The sequence below is a fragment of the Durio zibethinus genome, chromosome 2 (genome assembly GCF_047325235.1).
Source record: "Durio zibethinus cultivar Kanyao isolate XHJ-2024 chromosome 2, ASM4732523v1, whole genome shotgun sequence".
In the NCBI taxonomy this organism is placed as follows: Eukaryota; Viridiplantae; Streptophyta; class Magnoliopsida; order Malvales; family Malvaceae; genus Durio; species Durio zibethinus.
The window spans coordinates 2,191,560-2,217,072 of record NC_143163.1 but is presented as its reverse complement, the minus strand read 5'-3'; the positions used below and the strand labels follow the sequence as shown (position 1 = coordinate 2,217,072).

The 25,513-nt window shown below is 34.6% G+C and overlaps 4 protein-coding genes, 1 long non-coding RNA gene and 2 pseudogenes across 7 annotated transcripts; 4 read left to right on the top strand and 3 right to left on the bottom strand.

Moving 5' to 3' along the window:
- The first annotated feature begins 648 nt into the window (after positions 1-648).
- Positions 649-4,236, top strand: LOC111308713 (pto-interacting protein 1-like). 3 transcript variants are annotated; one of them, XM_022907248.2, is made up of 6 exons: positions 649-1,159; positions 1,262-1,371; positions 1,456-2,341; positions 3,032-3,265; positions 3,345-3,494; positions 3,850-4,236. In XM_022907248.2, exons 1-6 carry the CDS (start codon positions 917-919, stop codon positions 4,000-4,002), a joined length of 1,776 nt encoding a protein of 591 aa, XP_022762983.2. In that variant the 5' UTR covers positions 649-916; the 3' UTR covers positions 4,003-4,236. The 3 variants fall into 3 exon arrangements, with proteins under 3 accessions (XP_022762983.2, XP_089601201.1, XP_089601208.1); XM_089745075.1 differs by having other exon boundaries at positions 796-1,159; positions 3,032-3,256; XM_089745082.1 differs by having other exon boundaries at positions 800-1,159; positions 1,533-2,341.
- Positions 4,237-4,590: 354 nt separating this feature from the next.
- On the bottom strand, positions 4,591-8,056 carry LOC111308714 (L-ascorbate oxidase homolog). Its single transcript, XM_022907250.2, has 8 exons — positions 7,578-8,056; positions 7,360-7,469; positions 6,555-6,825; positions 6,345-6,447; positions 5,881-6,226; positions 5,307-5,672; positions 5,133-5,211; positions 4,591-4,960 (listed from the first exon to the last, which is right to left on the bottom strand). The coding sequence occupies exons 1-8, from the start codon at positions 7,725-7,727 to the stop codon at positions 4,748-4,750; spliced, it is 1,638 nt and encodes a 545-aa protein (XP_022762985.2). The 5' UTR covers positions 7,728-8,056; the 3' UTR covers positions 4,591-4,747.
- A 1,940-nt stretch (positions 8,057-9,996) lies between these two features.
- On the top strand, positions 9,997-12,076 carry LOC111308214 (signal recognition particle 43 kDa protein, chloroplastic pseudogene; annotated as a pseudogene).
- A 587-nt stretch (positions 12,077-12,663) lies between these two features.
- On the top strand, positions 12,664-15,098 carry LOC111308213 (uncharacterized). The gene is made up of 3 exons (XM_022906527.2): positions 12,664-13,301; positions 13,789-13,974; positions 14,740-15,098. Exons 1-3 carry the CDS (start codon positions 12,858-12,860, stop codon positions 15,025-15,027), a joined length of 918 nt encoding a protein of 305 aa, XP_022762262.1. The 5' UTR covers positions 12,664-12,857; the 3' UTR covers positions 15,028-15,098.
- Positions 15,099-15,305: 207 nt separating this feature from the next.
- On the bottom strand, positions 15,306-16,424 carry LOC111308004 (uncharacterized; annotated as a pseudogene).
- A 2,737-nt stretch (positions 16,425-19,161) lies between these two features.
- LOC149519872 (uncharacterized) lies at positions 19,162-20,414 on the top strand. The gene is made up of 2 exons (XR_016328508.1): positions 19,162-19,704; positions 19,793-20,414. It is a non-coding gene; the product is annotated as an uncharacterized LOC149519872 (long non-coding RNA).
- Positions 20,415-20,460: 46 nt separating this feature from the next.
- On the bottom strand, positions 20,461-23,410 carry LOC111308212 (lysine histidine transporter-like 7). The gene is made up of 5 exons (XM_022906526.2): positions 22,853-23,410; positions 22,104-22,237; positions 21,567-22,003; positions 21,162-21,293; positions 20,461-21,060 (listed from the first exon to the last, which is right to left on the bottom strand). The coding sequence occupies exons 1-5, from the start codon at positions 23,149-23,151 to the stop codon at positions 20,572-20,574; spliced, it is 1,491 nt and encodes a 496-aa protein (XP_022762261.2). The 5' UTR covers positions 23,152-23,410; the 3' UTR covers positions 20,461-20,571.
- Positions 23,411-25,513: the final 2,103 nt, after the last annotated feature.

Below are 25,513 nucleotides of genomic sequence, written 5' to 3'. Positions count from 1 at the left end.
TTTTTTTTTTTTTTTTTTATTCTCGAAACCATCTTCTCTTTAAAAGATTTGTTTTGCTTTCATTTGAATTACAATACCTAAATGTATATCCAAATACTTGTTAAAGCTGTAGATATGCAGCTCAGCGGAGACAAATATTGCTATTGTTCGTTCATAAAACTTGGCTTGTCTATTATCTCCATCATTGACGTTTGTATATGGATGCCTCGACCCTTGATAATAATACTTGTGTACGCAGCGTGGCATTGAATCACCCAAATACGGCTTAAACAAATTATCATGATGATCAATAAGCCTGTCGGGTGTCATAGATCTCAAAGATTTTGCCCCAGTCTTATATCCAAAGATTTTCCAAGGACTATAATTGAAAGGGAAACAGTCCAATCATATCTTTTATTAAACTGAGTGGAATCTAAACAATGAATAGCTAATCCCATCGGGATGGAGCCCACATTTTATTAATATTGTATTGGATTATAGACTTTGCAACAAAAATATAGGCTCTCTTTAAAGAATTGTTATTGTTGGAGACTAGATTCATGTTCATGAAGTGGGTTTGCAACTTTGAAGTACATTGCGTTACCAATCTGTAATTCTCTTTCGAGAAATGTAAAGTGTGGGTTACCTTTATGCATGGAACTATGAAAGTGGTGTTCAAGCACTGCTAGTCAAAGTTGAACCCCCCTCTGGTGCTTCCGCGTCGGCAATTCAGATCTTGTTGTAACTACTTACCTAACTGTAGTAAGTGCATTAGCCAATTGGGACAATATGTACGTAAATAGATTTAAAGCAGTGTCCTGTTCTGTTCCAGTAATAGGACAAATTCCTAAACCCTAAAATCTGCAAGAAATTTGTCAAAAGATACTCCCTTATGAAATGGAATGGTGCCTGACGGTCGTCAGATATCTTCTTGACCATGTGTGGGAATGCAAGGATCAATTGCAGAATTATGTCATACTTGAGTGGCAGGACAGTGAAGAACAAAACTATAATAGTTGGCCTCAAATCCGATAACTGCAGCCGGGAAATGCTACTCCAGTTACTCGGTCTGTTTGTCAAGTCAGGAGACAATGTGTTAGCAGTGCATGTCCAAGAAAGGAATGATGCTTTTGACCCTAACACTTTTCACATGCATGAAGATCTCTGTAAATCCAAGCAGGTAAGGGATTCTGATTCTACACCAATTTAGTGAATCTGAAAGACATTACAGAACAGGACTGATTTATCTATTAGCTGGTATACTCATTGCTTGCCAATGCAGGTTGATTTTCTTGTTAAAATTTGCACCGGAAACTCCTATATCTCTGTGTTATCTCATCAAGTTCGAGAAACTTATGCAACAACCCTTGCAATTGGATGCAACCTTTCAGGGTAATGAATCTGATAACTAAGAAGACTGCTTATGTAATTGTGTATCTATCTGTCTGATAGTTCTATGGTTATCTTTTCCTGTAGGCCAAAGTATTCAACTGTAAGCACTTGTCTCAAATGTTTACCTCCCACCTGTACCCTTCTCGTGATGGACGATGCAGGAAGAATCCTAATCCGAAGGCAGGGAACTTCCCAGCAAGGTTCTGCAGATGTAACTCTTCAATCTTATACATCATCTTCCCAGATGAACTCTGTGGTTGATCAATCAACAACCTCCCGTCAGTTACATAAGTCCTTGACCATACCATTGCCTTCAACATCTCCGTCAATGTGTCAAATTGAGAGTGAAGGACGGTACATTCTCAAGAAAACAGTTCCTCAACATCAGCTTAAAAAGTCATTTACAATGCCATCTTCTGCATCATCATCTACATCGCAAACTGGTAGTGGACGACAGCAGAGTCTTAAGAAAAATGTGAATGAAAGGCGGTTTCACAAAATGGCATTCCTAGAAGCAGAGAGATCCTGCAGGCGTTTTAGATCGGAAGAGCTGAGTGTTGCCACGGATAATTTCAGCCCTGCCATGGTGATTGGAAAGGGAGGAAATAGTATGGTGTATCGAGCTAAACTAGAGAATGGTCAAGCTGCAGCCGTGAAAGTCCTCAAAAACACACATTGGTCTGCAAAGGATCTTCTCCGAGAAGTTGAGATGTTGACCAGCATAAAGCACGAGAACATAGTTGAGATAATTGGGTACTGTGATAGCAAAGAGTTGCAAGCAATCGTTTATAATCTTCTAAACGGAAGCTTGAAACAATGTTTAAAACAACTCAAGTGGCCTGAGAGGATGGGTATTGCAATCGGTTTAGCCAAGGCTCTGGAGTACCTTCATCATTGTTGTGACCTTCCCATCATTCACAGAAACGTGAAACCATCTAACATACTTCTCTCTGATAATTGCCAACCACAAGTAAGTTCTACACCAACGTTCGAATGTCTGTAATGCTTATGTTAATCTCTTTCAAGTCTGCCCAGGACAACTACTATAAGATATAGTTTCTCTTCTCTATGGCGCCTTTTGTCAGTAGGATTTTCCATGCTAGATACATTCTTCTGTTAATTATTTTACTGGGAAAAAGACACTACCATTACGACATGTTAAGTCTGCTACAATAGATACACAGCACAACCAGAAGAAACTAAAGCAAAGGTAAAGAAGCTGCACTAAATCACCAAATAAAACAATTAGATCCTAAACGACTCTGATTAATATCCCATTAGCAATGCGAATCTGTTTCTTAAGGACCCTCAATTTGAATTCTCCTATCTTTTTGTTCCTAAAACACAATATTATGAAGACTGTATAATAATCTTAGTGGGAGAATGAAGATTGATCAAAATGGAACTGTTTGAGAACGTTAGTTTTGAGACTGCAACCAAATTTGTAGGATCAACTAATTCTGTAACTTCTTTTGTTAACCCATTTATTGAGACAAATAATTTGGCCAAAGAAGAATAATTTGTGCGCTTAACACAACCAACATTAAATTCTTAAATCTAAGGTATCTGCTAATATATCTGCATCTGCCTCCGAATAGTTCTAAAGTGAATTCACTTTTCATGCTCGCAATTTATTTTGGATTTCATCATTTTGTTTTAGCTCTCAGATTTTGGAGCAGCAATAGTGCGTAATCAATCTTATCAAGTTCCAGCAAACACAAAGCCAATTGACATTGTTAGGACCTTTGGATACTTGGCACCGGAGTACATGGTGTGTGGAAAGATTGATGAAAAGATAGATGTTTATTCTTACGGAGTTGTGCTCCTGGAACTTATTACAGGGAAAGAGGCTATTCAAATAAACCAGACAAATCATGAAAGCTTGGTACTTTGGGTAATCTATTGACACATTAAGCCTGAAATTAAGTTTTTGTATCTCAAAGCTTCAAGTATTCTGTCCAACTCTCTTGCAGGCAAGATCTTTACTCCGCTTTGGCCTATGTGAGCGTCTAGTTGATCCTTTCTTGGGCAACAATTACAAAAAGGAAGAGTTGGAAGTAATGATGTTTATAGCACGCCTCTGCCTTATGCATTCATCTTCTCAAAGGCCAACAATAAAAACGGTGAATTTTTTTTTCTTTTGTCACTTCAATGAAATTGCTTTTTGACTCACTTCTGGGACATTGTGTATCATCTTCGGGTTCCACCATAATCGATTATTTTTCTTGCTTTCTCACTAACATTGACCATGTCATAACTGAATAAGACCCTAGAGGCTAGAACAATATGTCCATTCCTTTTGATTGAACAACCACTCTAAAGCAGCTACTTTACTTTTTCTTCCTACAAGTAGTAGAGAGTTATATAATAGGAGGCATTAAGTAAATGTTTAAAACTTGAATTCAGATTTCAAATAGCTACAACAGTATAGAAAATGTTCCGATCAATGAGGATCATGTTGTTTCTATATTTGGACAGATATTAAGGTTATTTGAGGACTCAGAGTACTGGCTAGTGATGCAAAGGGAGAAAGATCAACTTCTAAATGGGTTTGGTTCCATCGGTGAAACAGATTTGTGGAGACAATATGAGTTGTCAAGTTCTGGAACCATGGCATTGGATGATACCTAGACAAGTAGTAAAATTTTTGGGCTTTTTTCAGGAGAGAACTGGGTCTGCTGATGTGAAATAGAAGACTATCCAACCAGATTTGATCCCTTCTTACCTATTAACCATGTAAATATATCAAATATTGGTCAGAATGAGCTATTTCCACCATAGTGTCTATGACTTCATATATGTAGCAATATAGAATCTATTGTAATTTATTTCTTTAGCTGTTATCCAAATTTGGTTCTTCTATAATCTTCTACATTGTTTCTCTTCCAGCTTTGTGCACTAAAATATTTTGTTTGTTGGAAGCAGTTTCTTATATCTATGAATTCAAGTTAGAATTGGCGGAATGCCTATTTTTGAGATACCAGATTGTTTTTGGTAAAAACAATTTCAATAATACATTTATCAAGTATACAAAAACTGTATTCATGGCGATTTGAGCAAAGATTAGCTGTGGGAGTACAAAAGGATTCTTCTGCATTCAGTGTGCCGTTTGAAAAACAAATGCAAATAGGAAGGCCCAGAATTGGCCTGAATGAAAGAAATTAAAAGTCGAGTAAGCTTTACACACATTGTCTATAACAGAAACTGAACCTTATAATCTTTACTCAGCAAAAGAATGTTTAATTGAATGCATTTATTGGCAATTCTATAGTTACAAACCAAATATAAATTATGTTGAAAAAGAACCGAGACCTTAATGCTGTGGTCATTTTATACTTGTAATGGTTAATTCAGAACAATTTCGGCTGCAAATTTTTCAGAGAGGTATTGTGCTTTTTCCTATGGCTCTGCCACAAAGCAGAGCATTCTTTGGAATGGGATATTCATCCCTGACTGATTTCACAGGTGTATATACTCTCAAGTAAAATTGTTGTCCAAGATATTGCCGTGCCCAATATTCAGTTCTCACATTCCACATTCCAACATTATCAAGAGCCATGTAAATAGCAGTCCATGATCTAGGATATACCTGCAACACCAATCATCATTTTAGATTTTTGTTGGCATTTGAAGTCGAACACTGATAACTGAAATTAAGAGTTCATAACTCTACCAATGGATCACATTGGCCATTAGCTATCAGCCATAATTTTAGTAATTTTTAAAAGTGATGGTCCAAAATAAATCTATCAGTTTCTAACCTGTGTGGTGGAGCGTGAAATTGCATCATTTAAATTGTATTGTTTACGACTATCCGGAGTCCACAATCCTCCATCCATGCTGCCATATAGAAGTAGTGTAAGTTACAGGGAAAAAAAAACTTGGATTTGCATCAGAGAACAAAATTTTGACTTGGTTATTATGTAAGTTCTTACCCGACAACCCAAAAGGCATATCCATCAATATGCCAGCTCTGGACAATGCTTTCATGGTTCTCAAATACAATTTCAACAAAGGCTCGATAGTCAGCACCCATGACCGATGTGTCAAGGTACATGTTTTTACCGGTTGGATTATCTGAGATGCTTCCAACTCGAAAAACACCTTCAATATTGAAGTAGTCAGCTAGCTTAAGAGGTGTATCAGCTGGTACAAAAGATACACTGTTAACAGCATATCTTTGCTTTCCATTGACTTGATCTGCTGAGCTTGCTAGCTTGATTGTTCTGGTAATGTTAATGAGACCGTAGTGGTATGATCCCTGTGGATTTGGCCTTGGTCCACTTGCTGTTAGGTTAGTCCTGAAATGCCCCAAAATGAAATGAATTTGACTGTTCAAATATACGAGTAAGGATATTGTAACGAATAAAGATATCCGAAAATTTATAAAAAAATAATTAAATAATTTTACTTATATATATATTAAAAAAAAAAAAAGGTAGAAGTAAGAAAAGCGGAAAGGATGGTGCATTTAGAAGAACTCTATTATAAATGGATCCAAGTTTTCACCTAATGGATCGGGCCTGATTAAGAGACCAATCGATCTGGTACGTTGGTCCACCAGGAATGGGGCCTGAAACTGCCTTGTTTGAGTTACTGTAATGAAGAGTGGCAGTGTTGGTAAGGATCTTGTTGGTGAAACGGGTTGAGGCCACAACGTAGAAGTCCTGAGCAGCTTGATCCATGGTAACAAGCACAGAGTAGGACTGACCCACATGAACATCAAGTGATTCATAGATGGTCTGGACCGTGTGGGTTCCCTCTACTTCAACCAGCGTCATTTTGTGACCTTGAATGCGGAAATTGAGTGTATTTTGAAGCCCAACATTTGATATCCTAAACCTGTAAGTTTTGCCTGTGGTGCACCAAACGATACCCATTGTTATCATATCGCAAAAGCAAATTGAAGTTCAACTGTCCAAGTAAGCCCTTAATTTACTCCAGAAAATGGTTAAATTTAGCAGAAACTGTACCTTGTTCAACTGTGAAGTATGCACCATTAGGCCCATGACCATTGATCAGAATACCATCAGGGAAAGGAAGCTTATGACCACCATCTAGCTTTGCTTTCAATTGCTGAAATAATTAGTATAAGAAAAAATTTGTTAAATTACATCAAATTACTCGTGTAATTACCATATAAATAAAGAATAAAATGTTTTTATAATAAATTGTTTATTTACCCTGTGGTCAGTCTTGAACCAATCTCCAATAAGAACGGTTAAATCACCAGCAGGGTCCGGGAAAGGGACAGGAATTCTGGGCCTACTGAGGATTTTGATGCCTCCAAAGCCGCCAGCAGCCTTGTGGAAAGAAAGAGATGGGAAGTAGTAAAAGCTGCCGATTTGATCTTTCACCTGCAAAATGTAAGTGAAGTTCTTGCCCGGAGGAATTGGGCATGTAGTGCCATAAACTCCATCCTCGAATGAGTTTTTCCGTTGCTGCACACCATTCCTGTTTTTTAATTGCCAATTGAAACCCAATATTAGTTCCATAATAATAAAAAAGAATTTCTAACATAGTATATAACCTCGTGTAAGAGTGGCCAACCAATCACATTTCATGTTGAAAAACAAACTAAAGTCAAAGGTCAGGTCTTAATAGCAACTTACTGCCAACTTATAGGTGCTGAATTCAATTTTGTACTTTATATCCTAAAATGAATAGGCATCACCATCAAAAGCTGGAATGCTGCTGCTTGGATTTGATATTCAAGAGGAAGTTTTAACTCTTCTCATAAAAAAATTGTTATATATATTTTATGCAAGATTTACACACCAATTGTTTCTTAAATATATCTCCTTTTATGCTGCAACAGCAAATAAGAAATAACCATAGTCATTAAATACGTATAGAATTTTGTGATCAGTTCTAAGCTGCCTAATGCCTAGTATACTATAATGGATATCTCTAGAAAAGATGTATCTCATGGAATGGGAATTCCTTTTTAGAAGAAAAAAGCATAATATACTCGTCGGAGTATCTCACCATGATAGAAGAAAAGGTTCATCCAAATTGTTGTAGACATTGATGATGAGATTGTCATTGGTTACAGAATAGAGATCAGGCCCTGGAAATTGCCCATTAATAAGAATTCCCTGTCAAATACAAATAAAACGTATCTTTCAGATGATAGCTAAACCCAGATGTGGAATAGAGAAGAAATCAATAAAAAAACTGATAGCATAATATAGCAATTTACTAACCTGCTGGCGAACCCCAAGTGGGGAAATATCACCATAAGTAACATTCCAGTTGAAGAACCTGTAAGGATCCTCAGCCTGAACAACAACAACAACAGCAAGAACCAGTAGGGTGACACTTCTTTGCAAAAAACTGGATCCTGTAAGCATCATTTTTATGGTCCTGATTCCTGATGGAGAAGAAGAGAATTGGATATGATTTTACGGCAGTGTCTGAAGATATAGAAGGTCTACGAAGCTAGACAGACAGGGTTCTTTAAACCTACAAGGAACAGGTTACAACCTTTTCAGGACAGGAGACTTCAATGTGGCCTATAGTAACTGATACGTGACTTATTTAGAGTGCACTGAAAATAGGGAACCCCAAAAAGGCCAAACCCCAAAAAATGAACAAATGAATGAATAAAAATAATAAACCCAACCCCAAAAAAGAAGAAGAAAAGAAAAAGAGGAGATTTGAAAGAAGATTTGAGTGATTTCGTGCGGGTTGGAGAAGTGAATCATGATTTTATAGTGTGCTTAGCAGGGGGCCGTAGTGAATGCGGCTATTGACCCACCAAATATGTCCCGAATTTTTTGTTTTCATTAATAAACTGTCCACTAAGAATCCGACACGTAACTTACATTCAAATGTAGTGACGAAAATATCCTTGTTAGGGTGGAAGTAGGTGATCAGGATGAAAGGGAACCGCGTGGGGGGCTTAAATTCACAGATGCGTGAGCTGGGGTTGGAATCCCCGTGATTTCTGACGCCACACACGGCATTTCCATGCGGGTTAATTGCTTTGGTGTGGACCTAACAAGCCCACCTCAGGAAGATCAACGGCTTATATTGCTATATAACTTTGGACCCACTGTAATGGACGGAGGAGATGGATGATGATTAGCATTTTGTTTTATGGAAATAATTGTACGCGGAGAATGTAATGAAATGGGATTTCTGAGACATTCTTCAACATACATTTGCGCCCATCATTGGGCTGTCGACAGAATGATGACAGTGAGGTTTCATATTTGTGGTTGGTAGTCAAACATACCCATTCATATCATGCTGTATAGGGATGATTTTTTATTTTATTTGAGGCTTGATTTTTGTACTTATTTGACTATTCAAAGCAATGAACTAATAGAAATAAAAATTTAATTTAATTAGATTATGCATAGTTGTGTTCCTTACCGATCAGATTTGGGTTGAATTTATATTTATATTAATAAATTATATATTTATTTTAATTTTGATATTTTTAGCTTTAAAATTTTTTTAAATTTGACTCAAATTGATGAAATAAATTTTAAATTCGTTTATTAAATTTAATTTATATAATAATAAATTTTAAACAATTATTTTTTAAAAAAATATATGTTTATTGGAGTCGGAGCCAGATTTGGGCTTTAATTTCTTTATTCAAGTTTTAGTCCAAAGTTTAAATAAATTTAAAAATTATGCTTAAATTCATTAAATAGATTTTAATTTTTATTCAAAATCTCTTAAAATTTGAACGATCTTCCAATTTAGACAAAGAGTTTGACTCTTGATTATATCTAATTATATAATTATTTTTAAAAAATAATATTTAATAAATTTAAAATTTAAAATTTAGTATTTAAAATTTTTTTTTATTCTTAGATTTTTTTTAAAAGTAAAGAAGTAAGTATCAAGCAAAAGATGCATCCATAAGCATTAGTATATGTTATATTGGGGGACTAATTTCTATGTGTAATTAGTAATAAAAAGACAGACAATTTGGATCTTAGTCAAAAAGTGTTATAATTATATATATATATATATATATATTGATTTGGCTGAAAGAGCAAGAAAATCATGCACTAGCTATGAACCATAAGGTTGAGACGTGTTATAATTGTGATAAAGCCTTTCACGCAACATTGTTGTCACACTCCTATCTTTTTATATCCCTTCAAGCAAGTCTCTGTAAAATAATTTTAGGAAGTAAGACTATGTTTGGAGGAGGTTTAAATTGGGGTGCTTTAATATTAAAAAATGACATGAAAATGATATAACTATTATTTTAAAAAAATTTATTTCCAAATAAATAACTGAATAAGACTGGTTTTTAGGGCGTGATTGAAGAGACGAGTTTGCCAGTTGGAAAATCTATCCATTTTAGCTGCTGAGCTGTGTTGTTGTTGTTGCGAGAAAGAATTGCATTCGAGGAAGCATCACTGAATTTTCAAACCATTACTAGTCAGAAGTGATTTCTTTTAATATACTTTAAAAAAAGCATTTGCAGCCAAAATTTTCAGCCTGAAATCAAGGATAATCAGCTCAAAATAGAACACCGAAAAGAACTTTACTATTCTATTAATTTTATTAAGCTGAACAGTGAAGTGATCTAAAAGGGGCAATGCCCTAGTTTAATGCAAAAGTCCACAGTTGGATTAGCCTCAATTGTGATCAATGGAATTTGTCATCATTGCACTGCTTTACAAAAAGAAACGAAAGAACAACGATGGTAACAATCTCCATTTTCACATGCTGAAGGGGGTAAAAGGAGACTGGCTTGTAACTTGTAAATGAAGTTTGGTCATATGTCAATTAGTGTCGTTTAATTGATTTCCTTTTGTTTTGTCTTTTATGAAATTATGGTTCATGAAATTGGAAGGAAGTTGGAATTGTGAATTCTAGTCTGAATTGCCAGTTGGACTACTGTTCATCTGTGATTTCTGGAACCTGTGTGATGGTCGAAAGGGATCTAAGCAGGCCAATAGTTTTAGCCTAGCCTTTTGGCAACCCAATTAGGTAAAGAGATATTGGGTGAGCGATAATGGGAAAATTGGCCCATCATTTGATGCATTATGGGATATTGTCTTGTTATTCCACAAAGTTGTTACTAGAACAATTTTCGTGGACCAAATCAAAGCCAATTAATCGCAATAGGCAACACCAATATTATTGTCCTAAAGAAAATGGATGGCGTTTCTTTTCCCAAAATCATCCCTTCTCAAGATTACACCCAACAACATGCCAATGGCCCAATGCCACTTAACTTCGCTTTTCTAAACTCTATGAACTCAATTCCCCCACACCACGGACAATCTCAAACATGGAAACTCTCTTGTTAAACCAAACTCTATCTCGCCTTGATCTTGACCCAAAACCATAAGTCCCGCTTTCTATTACTCCCCAAGCCCTCCAAGCACTTCCCACGACAACAAGTCACGTCAAACCCAACAGAAGTTTTGCTCTCTTCGCTGTCCAAAATCAAGAAAAAAACTTCCAAGAAACAGGGAACTCACTCCAAGCAAATAATATTAAAGATGAAGCGGATGAATCCGATGGTGAAGTCAGCAAAATCATCGGTAGCAGAGCTCTCCCAGGTGGGAAAGGTATGGAATACTTGATCGAGTGGAAAGACGGTCACGCCCCTTCATGGGTTCCACAAGATTTCATAGCCAAAGATGTGGTGGCAGAACACGAAACCCCATGGTGGACAGCGGCCAAAAAAGCTGACGACAAGGCTTTGGCTGAACTTTTAGCAGCTGAGGAAGATTGGCGTGACGTCAATGCCGTAGACCCAGATGGCAGAACTGCCCTTCTCTTTGTTTCAGGTCTTGGGTCCGAGCTATGTGTTAGGATCTTAGCTGAAGCTGGAGCTGATATTGATCATCGTGATAATGCTGGTGGGTTAACGGCTCTTCATATGGCAGCTCGGTATGTGAAACCTGGTTTAGCTAAATTATTGTTGGATCTCGGGGCGGATCCTGAAGTGGAAGATGACAGGGGTTTCACACCATTAGCTTTAGCTAAGGATATTTTAAAGGTGACCCCCAAAGGGAACCCAATGCAATTTGGGAGAAGATTGGGCTTGAAAGTGTAATCAGGATTTTAGAGGACTCAATATTTGAGTATGCTGAGGTGCATGAGATATTGGAGAAGAGAGGTAAAGGTGAAAACTTGGAATACTTGGTAAGATGGAAAGATGGTAGTGATAATGAGTGGGTTAAAGCAAGGTTTGTAGCTGAGGATTTGGTGAGGGACTTTGAGGCAGGGTTAGAGTATGCTGTGGCTAATAGAGTTGAGGGGAAAAGAATGGGGGACGATGGCAAGTATGAATATCTTGTTAAATGGACTGAAATGAAGGAGGCAACTTGGGAGACTGAGAAGAATGTTGATCCTGATTTGATAAAAGCGTTTGAAGCAGGACAGATTGAGGGGAATGGTGCTGTCAAGAACAAAGCAAGTATGGATGGCTCAGGACAGATTGATCATGGAAATGGGGCTGTGAGAACCAATCAAGCGTAGATGGTTCATAAATCTCATCCTATTAGAATTTTTGTAATGTAATTTTCATTTCTTAATGAGGCTTATGTTGATTGAAAGTGGTATAAGGGACGTCAACTGGTCGGGACCAACCGCCCAAGCAAGGTCAGCTTGAATCTTGTGGAGCTTGAAGTTTAAAGAGTTAAGTTTTGGGCTAGCTATATAGGCTTCTATTTTATTCTTTTTTAAATGATTATTTTTGCCCAAGCTTGAATTTATAGATCTTAACCCAAGTTTGGGCCAATTCAGTTGGATTTGCAGGTTTATGAGTTTTTCTTTTTTTTATTCTTAACTTATTCTTAAATCTTAATCCTTATGCTTATCTAACATATATGTTTAAATCCCTTCAAATTTACAATCGTCAAGAATCTGATCAATCAAGATGTCAATTTCTTAAATTTAAATCTTCATATATATATATATATAGAATAGCAAACAATTTTTTTAATTTTTATTTAATAAAAACATTATCATTAATTACAAGATGAAAATAAACAAAAAATTGACTTTGGAAAGGTAAATGAAGTAGACTATTTTTTTTTAATAAATGGAGGATTGATGTAACTAATTGCTTGCTTGTATGGTATATTTGTATGCTAGTTTAGTAGCTTTTTCTTTAACAAAAGAAAATAATTTCATGGTGGGTCCAAATCATAGAGGAAAACAGTATACCTTAAGATGTCGTAACGGTTCTCGGCGTTGATTGATGACTGATCATTGACTTATGACCGTTGATTCTATCTTGAGTGGGCCAACAATGTTACACAGCAAGTAAACCCAGCATGCGGTTTTCTTTCCCTATATTTCTTCCATAGACAAAAATGGAGCAATTTCCGTGTCTCGTGATTCCATAGACGAAACGGAAGGACTGTGTGTCCCTTCTTCGTTGCCTCTCTGTCACTTCCTTTCTTTGCATCAGTTTCCTTTCTCATCCATCACTAATAAACAAACCCATAAATTTATTCTTCTTCTTCTTTGTTTCGAAGTGTTGGACCCAAAAAATGCATGCAAAAACTGATTCAGAAGGAACGAGTATTGATGCGTCATGGCCACCAAGGTCACCACGAAGGCCTGTATACTATGTGCAGAGCCCTTCGAATCATGACGTTGAGAAGATGTCTTATGGGTCAAGCCCCACGGCTTCACCAACCCACCATTATTACCATTGCTCCCCTATTCACCATTCCAGGGAGTCTTCTACGTCAAGGTTCTCGGCTTCTCTTAAAAACCCAAGGAGTCTTGCTGCTTGGAAGCATGTTCGGATTGGTCATGGCGATGATGACGACGACGACGACGATGATGAATTGGAAGGTCGTGATGGACGCAAGGCTAATAACGTCAGGCTTTATCTTTGCCTGGTCTTCTTGTTTTTCGTGCTGTTTACGGTCTTTTCTTTAATCTTGTGGGGTGCTAGCAGGAGTTATAAGCCTGAAATCTTCGTCAAGGTTAGACCTTTTTCTGTGCAAATTGGTTCTTTCTTGAGTTGACTCAGTAGTCACCCGGCCCTTTTTAGTTGCTGGGCTGTTTCTGTGAACTCTCTGATCATAGTTGTTTTTACTTAAACTGTGTAGATCATGAACTTCTAATCTATTATTAGGAAAACATAGTTGGTACTTAGCACCTAGTATTGAATGGCGTTCCATAAATAGAAGGGATTTTCTTTGCATTGATGGAATATTAACCCCCTATTCGATGTGAGTCAACTCAGTGACTCAGTTCACGAGTTTTTTCGCTGAATGGGGGGCGTGGACATATATCTAGGGGCTAGGAATCTGGAATGGGCGCCGTTCTAATTGCTTAATCCCATAATTTCAGCTTCCTTTTTTTTTTTTTTTTCAAATTATTAACTGTGATTTATACTACTAGTTAATTTAATCAAAGCACTACTGATAAACCTTTTTCTCTAAAATACGTGTGTTGGTTTGTAAGCAGCACATAGTCTTCGAGAACTTCCATTATCAGGCAGGAAATGATCAATCAGGGGTGCCAACAGATATGCTTTCACTAAATTCAACGGTCAAGATTTCATACAGAAATCCAGCTACTTTCTTTGCCGTCCATGTCACCTCTACCCCTTGGGAGCTTCACTATTTCCAGCTCAAAATTGCCTCTGGACAGGTAAAAGTAAAACCTTTTTGTTTATCCTTGTTTATGGTATCAATTAGTAGTTAAAAATGGAGGGTTAAAAAGGGAGTTTGGTTAGACCGGGGAAGGTAAGTATTTTTGGGTCAAAAGACTTTTTGGGTTAGCGGTTAGCAGCCTAGAGAAGTGGGAAAATTAGCAGAAGGCTTTGAATGCTATTGGGTGTCTTTATTAGAGCGCCTTGTAAAGGCTGCAAAGACTGCACCTAACATAATCCCAATGGTCCCCCACAGAGAAACCCATTGCTATTCGTTTGTTTAGTTATAAAAGGGACCGTCTGCTTGTATAGGACAGAAGTATGTTTGCTGCTTAGCTGTCTTCCAGGAATTGGAACAAACGTAGTTCGCACTTCACCCCTAGGATACGAAGGAATGTTCCAAAGTTTTAAACTGAGGTTTTTAACATTGTCCCTTGCCTGATTTGATAAAAAGATGGTTGGCTTTTGGCTACTCAATTGGGCTTATACAGTCAGTTTTGTTTCTTAACCGAAGTGTTCAAGCATGTGCAAGATTTTAGCTGAAGATGAAAGGTGGTAATGGGATGATGATGAGTCAAAGCTGAAAACTGGTTAATCAATTATCTTAAAATTTTAAACTGATGGAAGGTGTTAATGTACAAATTTTGAGTTAGAAGCCTTGTCATGAAATATTTTCAGGCACTTGGCTTTACTTTCTTAAGACGCTGATGTTTATGATGATGTTTTGTTTATCTGATAAGCTTGTCATTAATGTACTAATGTAGATGAAGAAGTTCACTCAATCAAGAAAGAGTCAGCGGAAAGTGGTGACGATTGTGCAAGGGCATCAAGTTCCATTATATGGTGGAATACCAGTTCTTGTGAACACTAGAGAGCACCTGGACAGTGTAACAGTTCCTCTGAACCTGACATTTATGATGAGGTCAAGGGCTTATATTTTGGGCAGACTGGTAAAGACCAAGTTTTATGGGAAATTCAGATGCTCTGTCACTCTCAGAGGAGACAAACTTGGGAAGCCCCTTAATTTGACAGATTCATGTATAAATCAGTGAATTCTCGCTTTTTCTGTATTATGTATCTGACACGGTGAAGCTCTGAATAAATAGATCCTACTCTTGTGCAATTTAAATTTTCGATGTCTCTAAAGATTGAAAACAAGTTGAATTTGTTTCATGTCTGGTTAAATTTGATTTCTTAGGCTCCTCTTTTTGTGGTTTTTTCCATGTATCTTGTACTGATTGGTTAGATTTTCTTCTGTATATGGTGGATAAACATGAAAGCTGTTTTTGTTTAGCTTTTATCTGCTACTTGATCCTTGTGTGTCCTGTGATAAAGAGATTTCTGTTAGAATTTTTTATGGTAGGGAAGTGAAGCCTATGCCTGTAGAAAAGTATCTTTTCTACATGCAATTCTGAGCTTTGAATTAATGTTAGATGACGCTTAACTACAGAATGTAGTTGTAAGTAAAGACAAAAAAAAATTTCTGGATTATGGCCAAATGACTGATGCAATGACAGAAAAACCATAGACTCCCAAGGTAGGGAGCTCAAGAACACAATGCAAGAACTAAGACAGCATGTACCCATGATATAGTTTATTTGCAAGTTTAACTTCAATTTTCTTTGGCCTTATCCTCTTCAATCTTGTGTCCATGGCACCCAGGAATCTTCTCGTTGATCTTTTCCAGGATTCCTTTCTCCTTTGGCCCATCTTCAGCAGGATGCTCATTATAGGCACCGTCTTCGGCTTTCTTGTGCTGACCAGGGAGTTTCTCTTTTATCTTATCTAAAAGGCCTTTCTTCTCTGGATTCTTAGTTGGGATTGATGTGAATTCGAGTTCTGTTGCTTCTTTCCTTCAACAAAAAAAAAAAAAAAACACTCACACACACACACACACAAACGTTTTGAGTAAAGATCCTTAGCAAAATGCCAATATGATCCTGAAGAGAAATTACACTTGTAATTTAATAAAAATGTATGGTATGGTGATGGGATTTAGAAAGTAAGTTAGAGAGGCTTACTGAGCTAGAATTGCGATTTGAACGATGGAGTTTTTCCATGAGAGTAGGCTTCTCTTCCTCCTTTGTGTTGTCTGGCTTGTGGGCATTTGCCATCACCACATCCTCATCTGCCTTCGTCATGAAATCGGACATACCTCGATCTGTTGTTTCCACTACCTTGTTGCGATCTCCCTCGGCATGATGACCTTCCATATCGTTGGAAATTTAGCAGAATAATATCAGTAATTAATGTACGAGCTTTGAATAAACACTTTGTTGCTGAATGTCAAATTGTTGGTTTACATTGAGAAAATGATGTGGTATTTATAGGTGAAACCGAAACCAAAGGGAAATCCAATCTCAATATAAGGTAACATGGCTCACAATTACACTTGCTTCGTTGTCGGCCCCCAGACGAAGACAACCGAGGTGGTCGGTGTGGACGGTCCACACTAATCAAGAGATGCCGCCTGTTTTCTGATGAGGTACGGCTTTAAGATGAGGTGTGATTTGGAGAGTTTATTGCATGTAAATTTATCTCGAGATTTAATTAATTACAGAGTTCTTAGAATGTAATACCTGTGAGGAAACTAATATCACTGTTTAAATTAAAATATTTGGCAGTGAAGTAAGAGATTTTTTTTATTATTATATTTGAAGTTGTTAAAAATTAAATTTTGATTATTGAAATAAAAAAATGTAATTTTTTATTGACAAATCATGTAATTGTTATTATATTAAAAGAAATTTTTATTTGATAGTGATAATAAATTGAATCATATTAGATTTAATTTGATTTTTTTTTATTTTTTATATCTAAAATTTGATCTGAATTTAATATATATATTTAATATCAAAATTTAATTTAAATTAAATATAAAAATTGATCCATACTAAATCGAGCATTTCAAATCAAATTTTAATTTTTTAATTTTTTTTTCATTCATATTTTTATATTAATATAATAACATTTTAGGATTAGATCTTTTGAAAATTTAATTATAAAAAGCAGCTGAGAATCTGTGATATGTGTTATGGTGAGATGGATGAATCCTTGCTCGGTAACAAAAACATTTGAACCTAGGATGCAATTTTGAAGTAGATGAGAATCAAAGAAGTCATGGGATAGTTGCGGGGTGTCAGGTTCTTCTCTCTTTTAGTACTAACTACGGAGCCGAGCAAAGTAACGATGTGCCTGCATTGTCTCTCTACCATTCAAACCTGAGACTACACTATTCCCCCCCCCCCCCCCCCCCCACCTCTTTCCGTGGGCCAAAAGGCCCAATAAAAGGTTTCTGATTTTCAGTGAAGAATCCATGAAGGATTCAAAGCTTTCCTATTATTAGGCACACCGCACTGGAAACAAAACATAGCCAGAGAGAGCGTCTAGCAAAACCAACAACATCAGGTCCCAAATAATTTCTGAGAAGCCCACGGGACCCAGCCTTCATAGTTGAACTTGAACAATCCAAAAGTAAGATGCAGGCAGGCATCAAAATCCAAAGCAGAGTGGCAACCATATAACCCAGTAATCTTCATGTTTTTCAGGCCGAAAAACATGGGTCTGTTCTGTTCCCCTCCATTATTTTATGCGATACATATTTAATCATCAATCACCATGCGTATGTATACAAGCATGATTTATACAATAAATATTTAAGTTTTACACATATGAACGATTATTAAATATGTGTTTAAAAATTAATAGAAAAAAATTGAATCCCAAAAACATCAAATTGGGCCTTTATAGTTTCCTCCTGACATAGTCATCAATGTGAACATTGGAAGCTTTTGACTAATGACATAAATTTCCAATGGCCTGTTCATGATTCGTGAATCAAAGTTTCAATTCAAAGTTTCTTTTTTTAATCCCAAGTTACTGTTAAACAAATTATTCAGTTTAACAGATGGAGAAAAGAAAAGACAGATACTAATCATTTTGTATCCCATAGCAACTACAATCTCGGTAATGCTTCTGGCACCCACTAAAAACCCCTTCTAGAATTCTGTGTTTAATGTTTCTAGAAGGATTAAATACAAAAATGATTGATATATCATACATTTTTTTGTTAATTTAGTATTTTAAAAAGATAAAATCCTCATTTTATCAAATTTTCATTCTATTAAATATTTTGTTACTTCAGTCTAACACTATTAGAAATTTACTTACTTTATATTAATATTCAATAAAATCATAAAATGTGGCATATATTTCCAGTTATCATTACATTATTTGTTTTTTACATCAACATTTAAAATAAAAAATAAAAAAAAATATTTTAATCTAAAATTAAAATAATAATAAATAAGAGAAAATAAAAAAGTTGGAAGGAGAGAAAAAAATAGTTTTTTTTGCTCATGTTACAATAATTGATGTGATGATAATTAAATATTTATGATATGTGATATAGTTTTATTGTATATTTATATTAGGTCAATCACTTAACTGAGAGTAATAATATCAAATATTAAATTATTTGATAAAATAAAAATTGTACTTTTTTAAATATCAAACTAATAAAACATATATATATATATATAAAATACATTATACATTCTAGAAATTAGCCCTTTCTAAATGGTCAAAACAAGCCAAGCTCTTTCTCAAATCAAAACCTATGCTAGAATTACGTGCTTAAGGTTTCTAGAAGAATTAAATACAAAAATGACTGATACATCATTCATTTTTTTGTTAATTTGATATTTATAAAAATAAAATTCTCATTATATCATTTAAATTTTCATTCAATCAAATATTTTGTTACTTTAATCTAACACCATTAATAAATTTGCTTACTTTATATTAATATCCAATACAATCATGACACGCGATATAAATATTTAATTATTGTTATATAATTTATTTTTTATGTTAATATTTAAATAAAAATAAAAAAATAAAAAAATTTTAATCTAAAACTAAAAAATAAATAAAAGAAAAGATTTGGGAGAATGGAGAAAAAAATAAATTTTTAATTAACATGACAATAATTAATATATAATAATTAGATATTTATGATATATGATATAATTTTATTATATATTCATATTATGTTTATCACTTAAATGATAATAATAATATAAAATATTAAATTATTTGACAAAATAAAAATTATATTTCTTTAAATATCAAATTAATTATATATACATATATATATATATATATGTGTGTGTGTATCAATTTACGTGTGAGACATATTCTAGAAATTAACCCTTTCTAAAATGTGAAAACAAGCCATTAGCTCTTTGTCAAATCGCAAGCCTAATTCTTCGCCTTGCAATAACCGCATTGGCCCCGCAATTGGAAGAATGCATGTGGCCTTGAAAAGGATGTATTATTTTGTTTAAAATATTTCATATTATCTCAGTCCATATTGTATCCTAAAATCATTACTCATCAAAGAGTATGATTGTATGAGCATGTGAAGTTAAAGGGTTTTTTTTTTTTTTTTTTTGAGGGAATTATCTAAGAGTTTCAAGGATTATTTCTCTTGATGGGTAACCTTGGTTCATTTTTCTTTTTCTTTTAATGAAGATGATTACAATCATGATGCAATTAAAGTTGAAATTCCAAACCTGTCCATCAAGGAACAAGGAAGCTTTTTTTAGTTTCAGTTTCTGGCTTTTCCCTGGAGACTTCCAGGATCCATGTCAAAATTTTTTGACAATTTCTCATGAACAAGAATCATAAAACTTTGAATTCGCATGTCTCCTTACTGGAGAATATAGGTCAGCTATCCAGGTCTCCATTTATTCACATAATCACTTATATTTTGGATTATAAGCAGGATATTGAGGAATTATTCTTTTTTTTTAGGTGACAACAACTTTTAATTAAAAAAGAAAAAGTGGACATGAAGAGTTACTGAACACTGCTTTTTGCATCATATTCATGGTGGTTCATATGTCAGCATGACTTTCAAGCAGTGTAGATATGGAGATTTGGTTAGTCTAAGTGCACATTCTGGGGTCTGGACCTAAAGTTTTGACGGTCAATGGTGGTGATTTACATGTAGCTGTTTTGGCATATTATTGAAGGGAGAATAAAACTCAGGAATTAAACTACTTCCAGAAGGCTGTGAAATTAACCATGCGAGGCCTGATTCTTTTCTCTCTTTGAATTTTTTTTTGTGATTTTGTCCTTTATATTCTTCTTGTCTACGTCGTGATTTTAGTGGGTATCGCACTGTGATGATCACTTTTTCTTGTCTGGTCGAGAAGCGTCAAAGACTTTACTTCCACGGATAATATCATTTTCATTTTTTTTTATTATAGATGATAAAATTCCTGATTCATGATCATTTTTCATTTCTGGGGTATGTTAAGATTCAGGGATCATCAATTACTTTGGATATGTTCCAGTCGTCAGATCATAATTCTCACGAAAACATTGTTTTCTCTGATTTATGTTAATGAAATGTAAATCATATTGAAACTAATCTAACGGACAACGATTTCAATTTTTATATATACACAGCAAAAAAATTGATTAATTGGCTAAAAGAAGGATTTGATTAGGCTTGTTTAAGTTCATAAATATACACATGACTCGATCATTCTTGATCTGAGTGCTTTTTATTTCTTTTGTATCTGCCATTAAGGCCTGAAGAAGTTGGCATTTAAACCTTTGTCAGCTAAGTTCCATATAGCAGCAACTATTAACAAAATGCTCAGAACAATGCCAATGCAACCAAGTCCCAAGTTCAGACTCCACATGGCACTATTGGCCCGGGGTCTTTTGATTGAAATCCACATGAAACATGGATAAGCAAACGTCAAAGGTACTGCTGCCATTCCTCCAAGTAGAGGTGCCAAGCTTCCCAAGAAGGGAAAAGCCACTGCTATGAAGAATGTGAGTCCTCCAAAGAAAAGGCGTAATCCTACACGTACCCACCTTGGACTTCGCCTGTTTTTACTGGTGGCATAAATAAACTCGAAGTTGTCGAAAGAAGGCATTGCATAGATTTGGTATGAACCCAAGCAACTTATAATTATACATAAGTAGATTAGGCTTATCACAAACTTTGAAGTCTCTTTTCTGTGAAATTGTAAAAATGCAGTTAGAATCCCTCCATTTGCAGGTATCTGCAAGAAATGAAGAAAAGTACTGTTAGTAATATTAAAAAACCAAGAATTGCCAATTGCATATGTCAATGAACAATGAGATGGAAAGGATACATGCTTACATTGTTTCCATAAGCCCAAAATCCAAATATAGCAAGTGGAAAAAAACACATTGCTATTATTATATAGGACACCATTACTCCTCTCCACATAGACTTCCGAGATGGGTGCTTTGAATTGGAAGGCAACGTTCCCTGAATCAACAAGAACATTACCATAAGGAATTGGCAACACTTTTTCTCCAGTAGTTGGAGGAATTGATAGGACTTGGTTAGCTTTCTGTACTACATTTTCGAATGGTAATAGTTAATAAACATTAATTATTACCCCATTATCATTGCTGTTCATAGTTGTCAAGATAGCTTTCTACAATTGTATGTTTGATAATCATGATACTGGTTCAATCTAGTTTCCATGTTCAAGATTTTTTCAATGAACAGGACTAAAAGAATGTAAAGATTATTCACCTGTATCTCAAGAATAAGATTGTGGCCTCTGAATGCAAGCACAAGGATGCCAATGGCATTCAAGATGTTACCAAATCCAGTCATACCAGTTTTTGCATCATTTGGTATGCTGTAAGAAACACCATCAGGCCTACCCTTGCTGATTGAGAGAGCCCATATCATAGTACAGTACCCAATCGCAGTTATGGCACCAATTAGGGAGACTCTGGCTATTGAATTTAAAGTGGGTAACTGGCCAATGATAAGAGCTATGCAAGTAAAGAGGAGAAACCACTCTGTACCAGTCAATGACTTGGATTCACACATTGTTCCTTCTCCACATATGATCTTGAAAAGTTGTTCCATGGTCCTTCCTCCTGTGATAATAAGCAAAACACAAGAGCCTCCTGACAGATACATTACTGGGAAGATTGCCAGCAGCTTCCCAAGCTTTTGACCTGGGATAGGTTTAGAGTAGAAAATTTTTGGTCATTTCGGTACAATCAAGTTAGGTGAAATTTCAAAGACCATTGACTTGGGTTTCTTGTAATCACTAACCAAAGGCAAAAATTGACAGGCGGACAAATCTGCTGTAGCGAGTTCCAGGAACGGGTTCGTGAAGATTGACTAGAAGCCATATAGTGTAGAGTTGCCACATAAATGCCATGCACAAGCATATGATTCCCCATGCCCTACAGCAATTGAAAATTGTATCAAAATCTAAGCAACAAGAAATAAATAAATACATAAACCCTTTGCTTCAAAGTAATACTTTTAATTTTTTTTTGTTAAAAAAGGAAAAGCAATTCTATTATAAAAGAAGAAAAAATGGGCCAGAGTGGTTCAAATTTGAACGTTTCCACTTGCTCTGACGCTGTTGTCTTGGTTAAAACTTAGCCCCAAATAGCAGTATCAGCAAGACTAGGATATAATAGAAATTAGACGCCATTTAGGAGCTATCTTTTGACCCTTTTTTGGACAGGTTTTTGAAAGAAGACGAACAGGAATATTTTATATATGAATTTATTTTTTCCCATTTTTGGGCTTTAATTGGGGACTAATTTCTTGTATTAATTTTGTCCAAATAGAAATAGTAACATTAACAAGAGACTCTTCTACCTTTGAGTCTACTGTCAGGTCCACCTTAGCCGATTCTGAAACTTGGAAATTTTAAAAACAAAACAGTTTTGTGGCAAAAAAACGTTGTCATGTTGATCAAATAAGCAATTTCAATAACAACAGAAGAGAGAATAGGTAATAGTAGTTTGAAGAGTCGGATTCAGTAATTGCAAAACTTGCAAACTCACCATCCAAGAACTGCAAATGCCGCAGGAAGCAGAAGGACCTGATACCCAATCCCTGAACACAAAAGATGGAAAATTGCAGAGAATGTGCTGCCGTTTCTCGACTCGGTAATAGGCAGCCAGGATTCAAGTTCCCGAGGGTCGACGCCTTGACCATTAGAATCACACTTAGTAACTCCAGGCGTCGTCTCCTTGATGGAGGTGGATTTGATTGTGATGATTTGCTGTGGACTCGGCGTAGGTGGTAGGTAAAGTGGAAGCTCTTGCGTTGAATCATCTTCAATGGGTACTACTTCTCCCATGATTCTTGCTCCCCTTTGATTCAGTAACAAAACTCACAAATCTGTGAATAAAACGTTTGCTTTTGAGCTTATTTAACAAATTAACACTCTTGGATGTGTGAAAAATTACGCACTGCCTGACCTTGATACACCAAACCTGCCAAAATCAACTCCAAGTCCTATATTTCTATATCTCGTTTCATGAACGAATTTCATGACATCTCTCTTAAACTCCCATACTTATAGATCTATATATGGTGTGACGAACTGGAAAGGTCATGGCATGTGTCAAACTATTACATCATCAGTATTTATTAAAAAAAAAAATCCCATTTGGATTTTATTTAACCACCCAAAAATATAAATAAAGAAAAATATTATCCTTTGTCCCTTTAAATCGAAATATATAGTACTTCTTAGAGATATAAACAAATAAAATTGTTTAATCATTTGTGAATAGATTTGATTTATATGTTTTTATTAAACTTAATACATTATCATGATAACATTTTAATATTTTTTAATTAAATAAACAAATCATAAATATTACAAAATTCATTTATATTAGATTTATTTATACTCATAATATTTCAAATATTATGGAAGATTCCATGTATATTCACATGAAGTCTTTGCCTGAAAGATACCCTCCATCGCTAGGAGGTCTTTACTAAACACGGTGGAGATGATATCATCAGGCTGATATAAGGTTGTGACGTTCACTGTTTTATTTAGTGAAAGATTACGCATTGTTTTCTAGAGATGGCAACTTTCCAAACGGACCAGCTAATATATTTATATATTGTATATATATATATATATATATGTTAATGGGACAATTGCTCAAAATGATTTTTTTTTCTTTTTTTTAATGAGAAAAAATGATTTCATTAATCAGTATAATATCTTTGAGGCTGGCGAATCATTTTCAAGATCCTAGGGAATCTTTAATTAATAAACTATATTTTCCAAAATTGTTGAATTTAGCAACTCTTTATTAATTATTAGTAAATCAAATATCAAAATAAAATAAATTTCATGTGATTAACGTAATTGAGATTAATTTGAGACTGAGATATTTAATTTGTCCTTAATAGTATTGGTTGAGTTGATTTTTTTTTAAAAATGCAATTAATGCATTGTTTTTTTTCTTAAATTTTTAAAAAATAATGCATTAAATGCAAAAAATAAAATAACAATTAAATAATTCTAAATCCATGCTTATAATATCCGACCTAATATATATAAAAAATAAAAAAAAAATTAAGCTGGGAGTATGGGATAAATCAATGATTTTGGTAAAGCCAAGATTAAAAGCAAAGTTGGTGACCGACACGTTAATTCTTTTTCTTCCCAAAACCTCAAAAAAAAAAAAAAAACTGTAAAACATGAAGAATTTTTGACACGTTATTCAGATGGCTAATTAAAGTAGGACGAATTTGAATAGAAGTGTTAAAATACAAATCAATTTTGTCTTCCTCAATTTAATAAAGTTTTTGACTAAAGCCCGTCAAGATTGAAAAAAGAAAGGACCCTAAGAATTTTTTTTTCTCATAATTTTTCGACATTATTATTTTAGTTTTCATTAACAGATAAAATATTAATGAGATTTTAGCTTAATGATAAGAAATTTTTTTTTAATTTTTGAGATTTTAAGTTTAAGTCTATCATGTGTGATTGTCGTGTGAATTTGATTTAATTTTATGTAAAATTTATTCCATTACGTATTGATTCGTTAATTTGTTTAATTTAATTTAGTAATTTTTATATAAATGTAATATTTATTATGATTATGATTGTAATTTCCTTTTTTTTTTTTTTATAAATACTATTGTAACTTCATCAAAGAATATAAATGGGTAAAATATTTTTATAATATTGCACACAAAGATCCACACTATAATCCTATATGTATTCATCAACATTTAACTAAATCCATACATGTTAACTTTGATATCAATTTTGTACACTTGAAAAGATAGGATTGATATTACTTGGACGCAAATAAACCAAAATATCATACTCCATTAAATTTCATTTTCGATCTATATTTTTGATAAAAAAAATTGAGAAGTAGGAAGAAAGAAAACGAAGCATATAAGCTAGACTTAATTGCAGTTGACTATTGGGAGCTAAATATGACGTTCTTGAACAAAAAGAAAAATTATAAGACAAACAAGTTTCATTAACACGTTAATTAACCCAAAGAACAAGTGAAATAAAAACTTTTACTAATGAGCTGTTAAAAGAAAATCTTGAATTCAAAGTTCAATCGAAATTAAAAACCCAAAGTAAAAACTTTTGATAACGTGGTTTCTACTAATGAAAAAAGAAAGGTCGCATCTGGTTAGGTTTGAAAAGAAATGTAAGCTTCATTTGACCA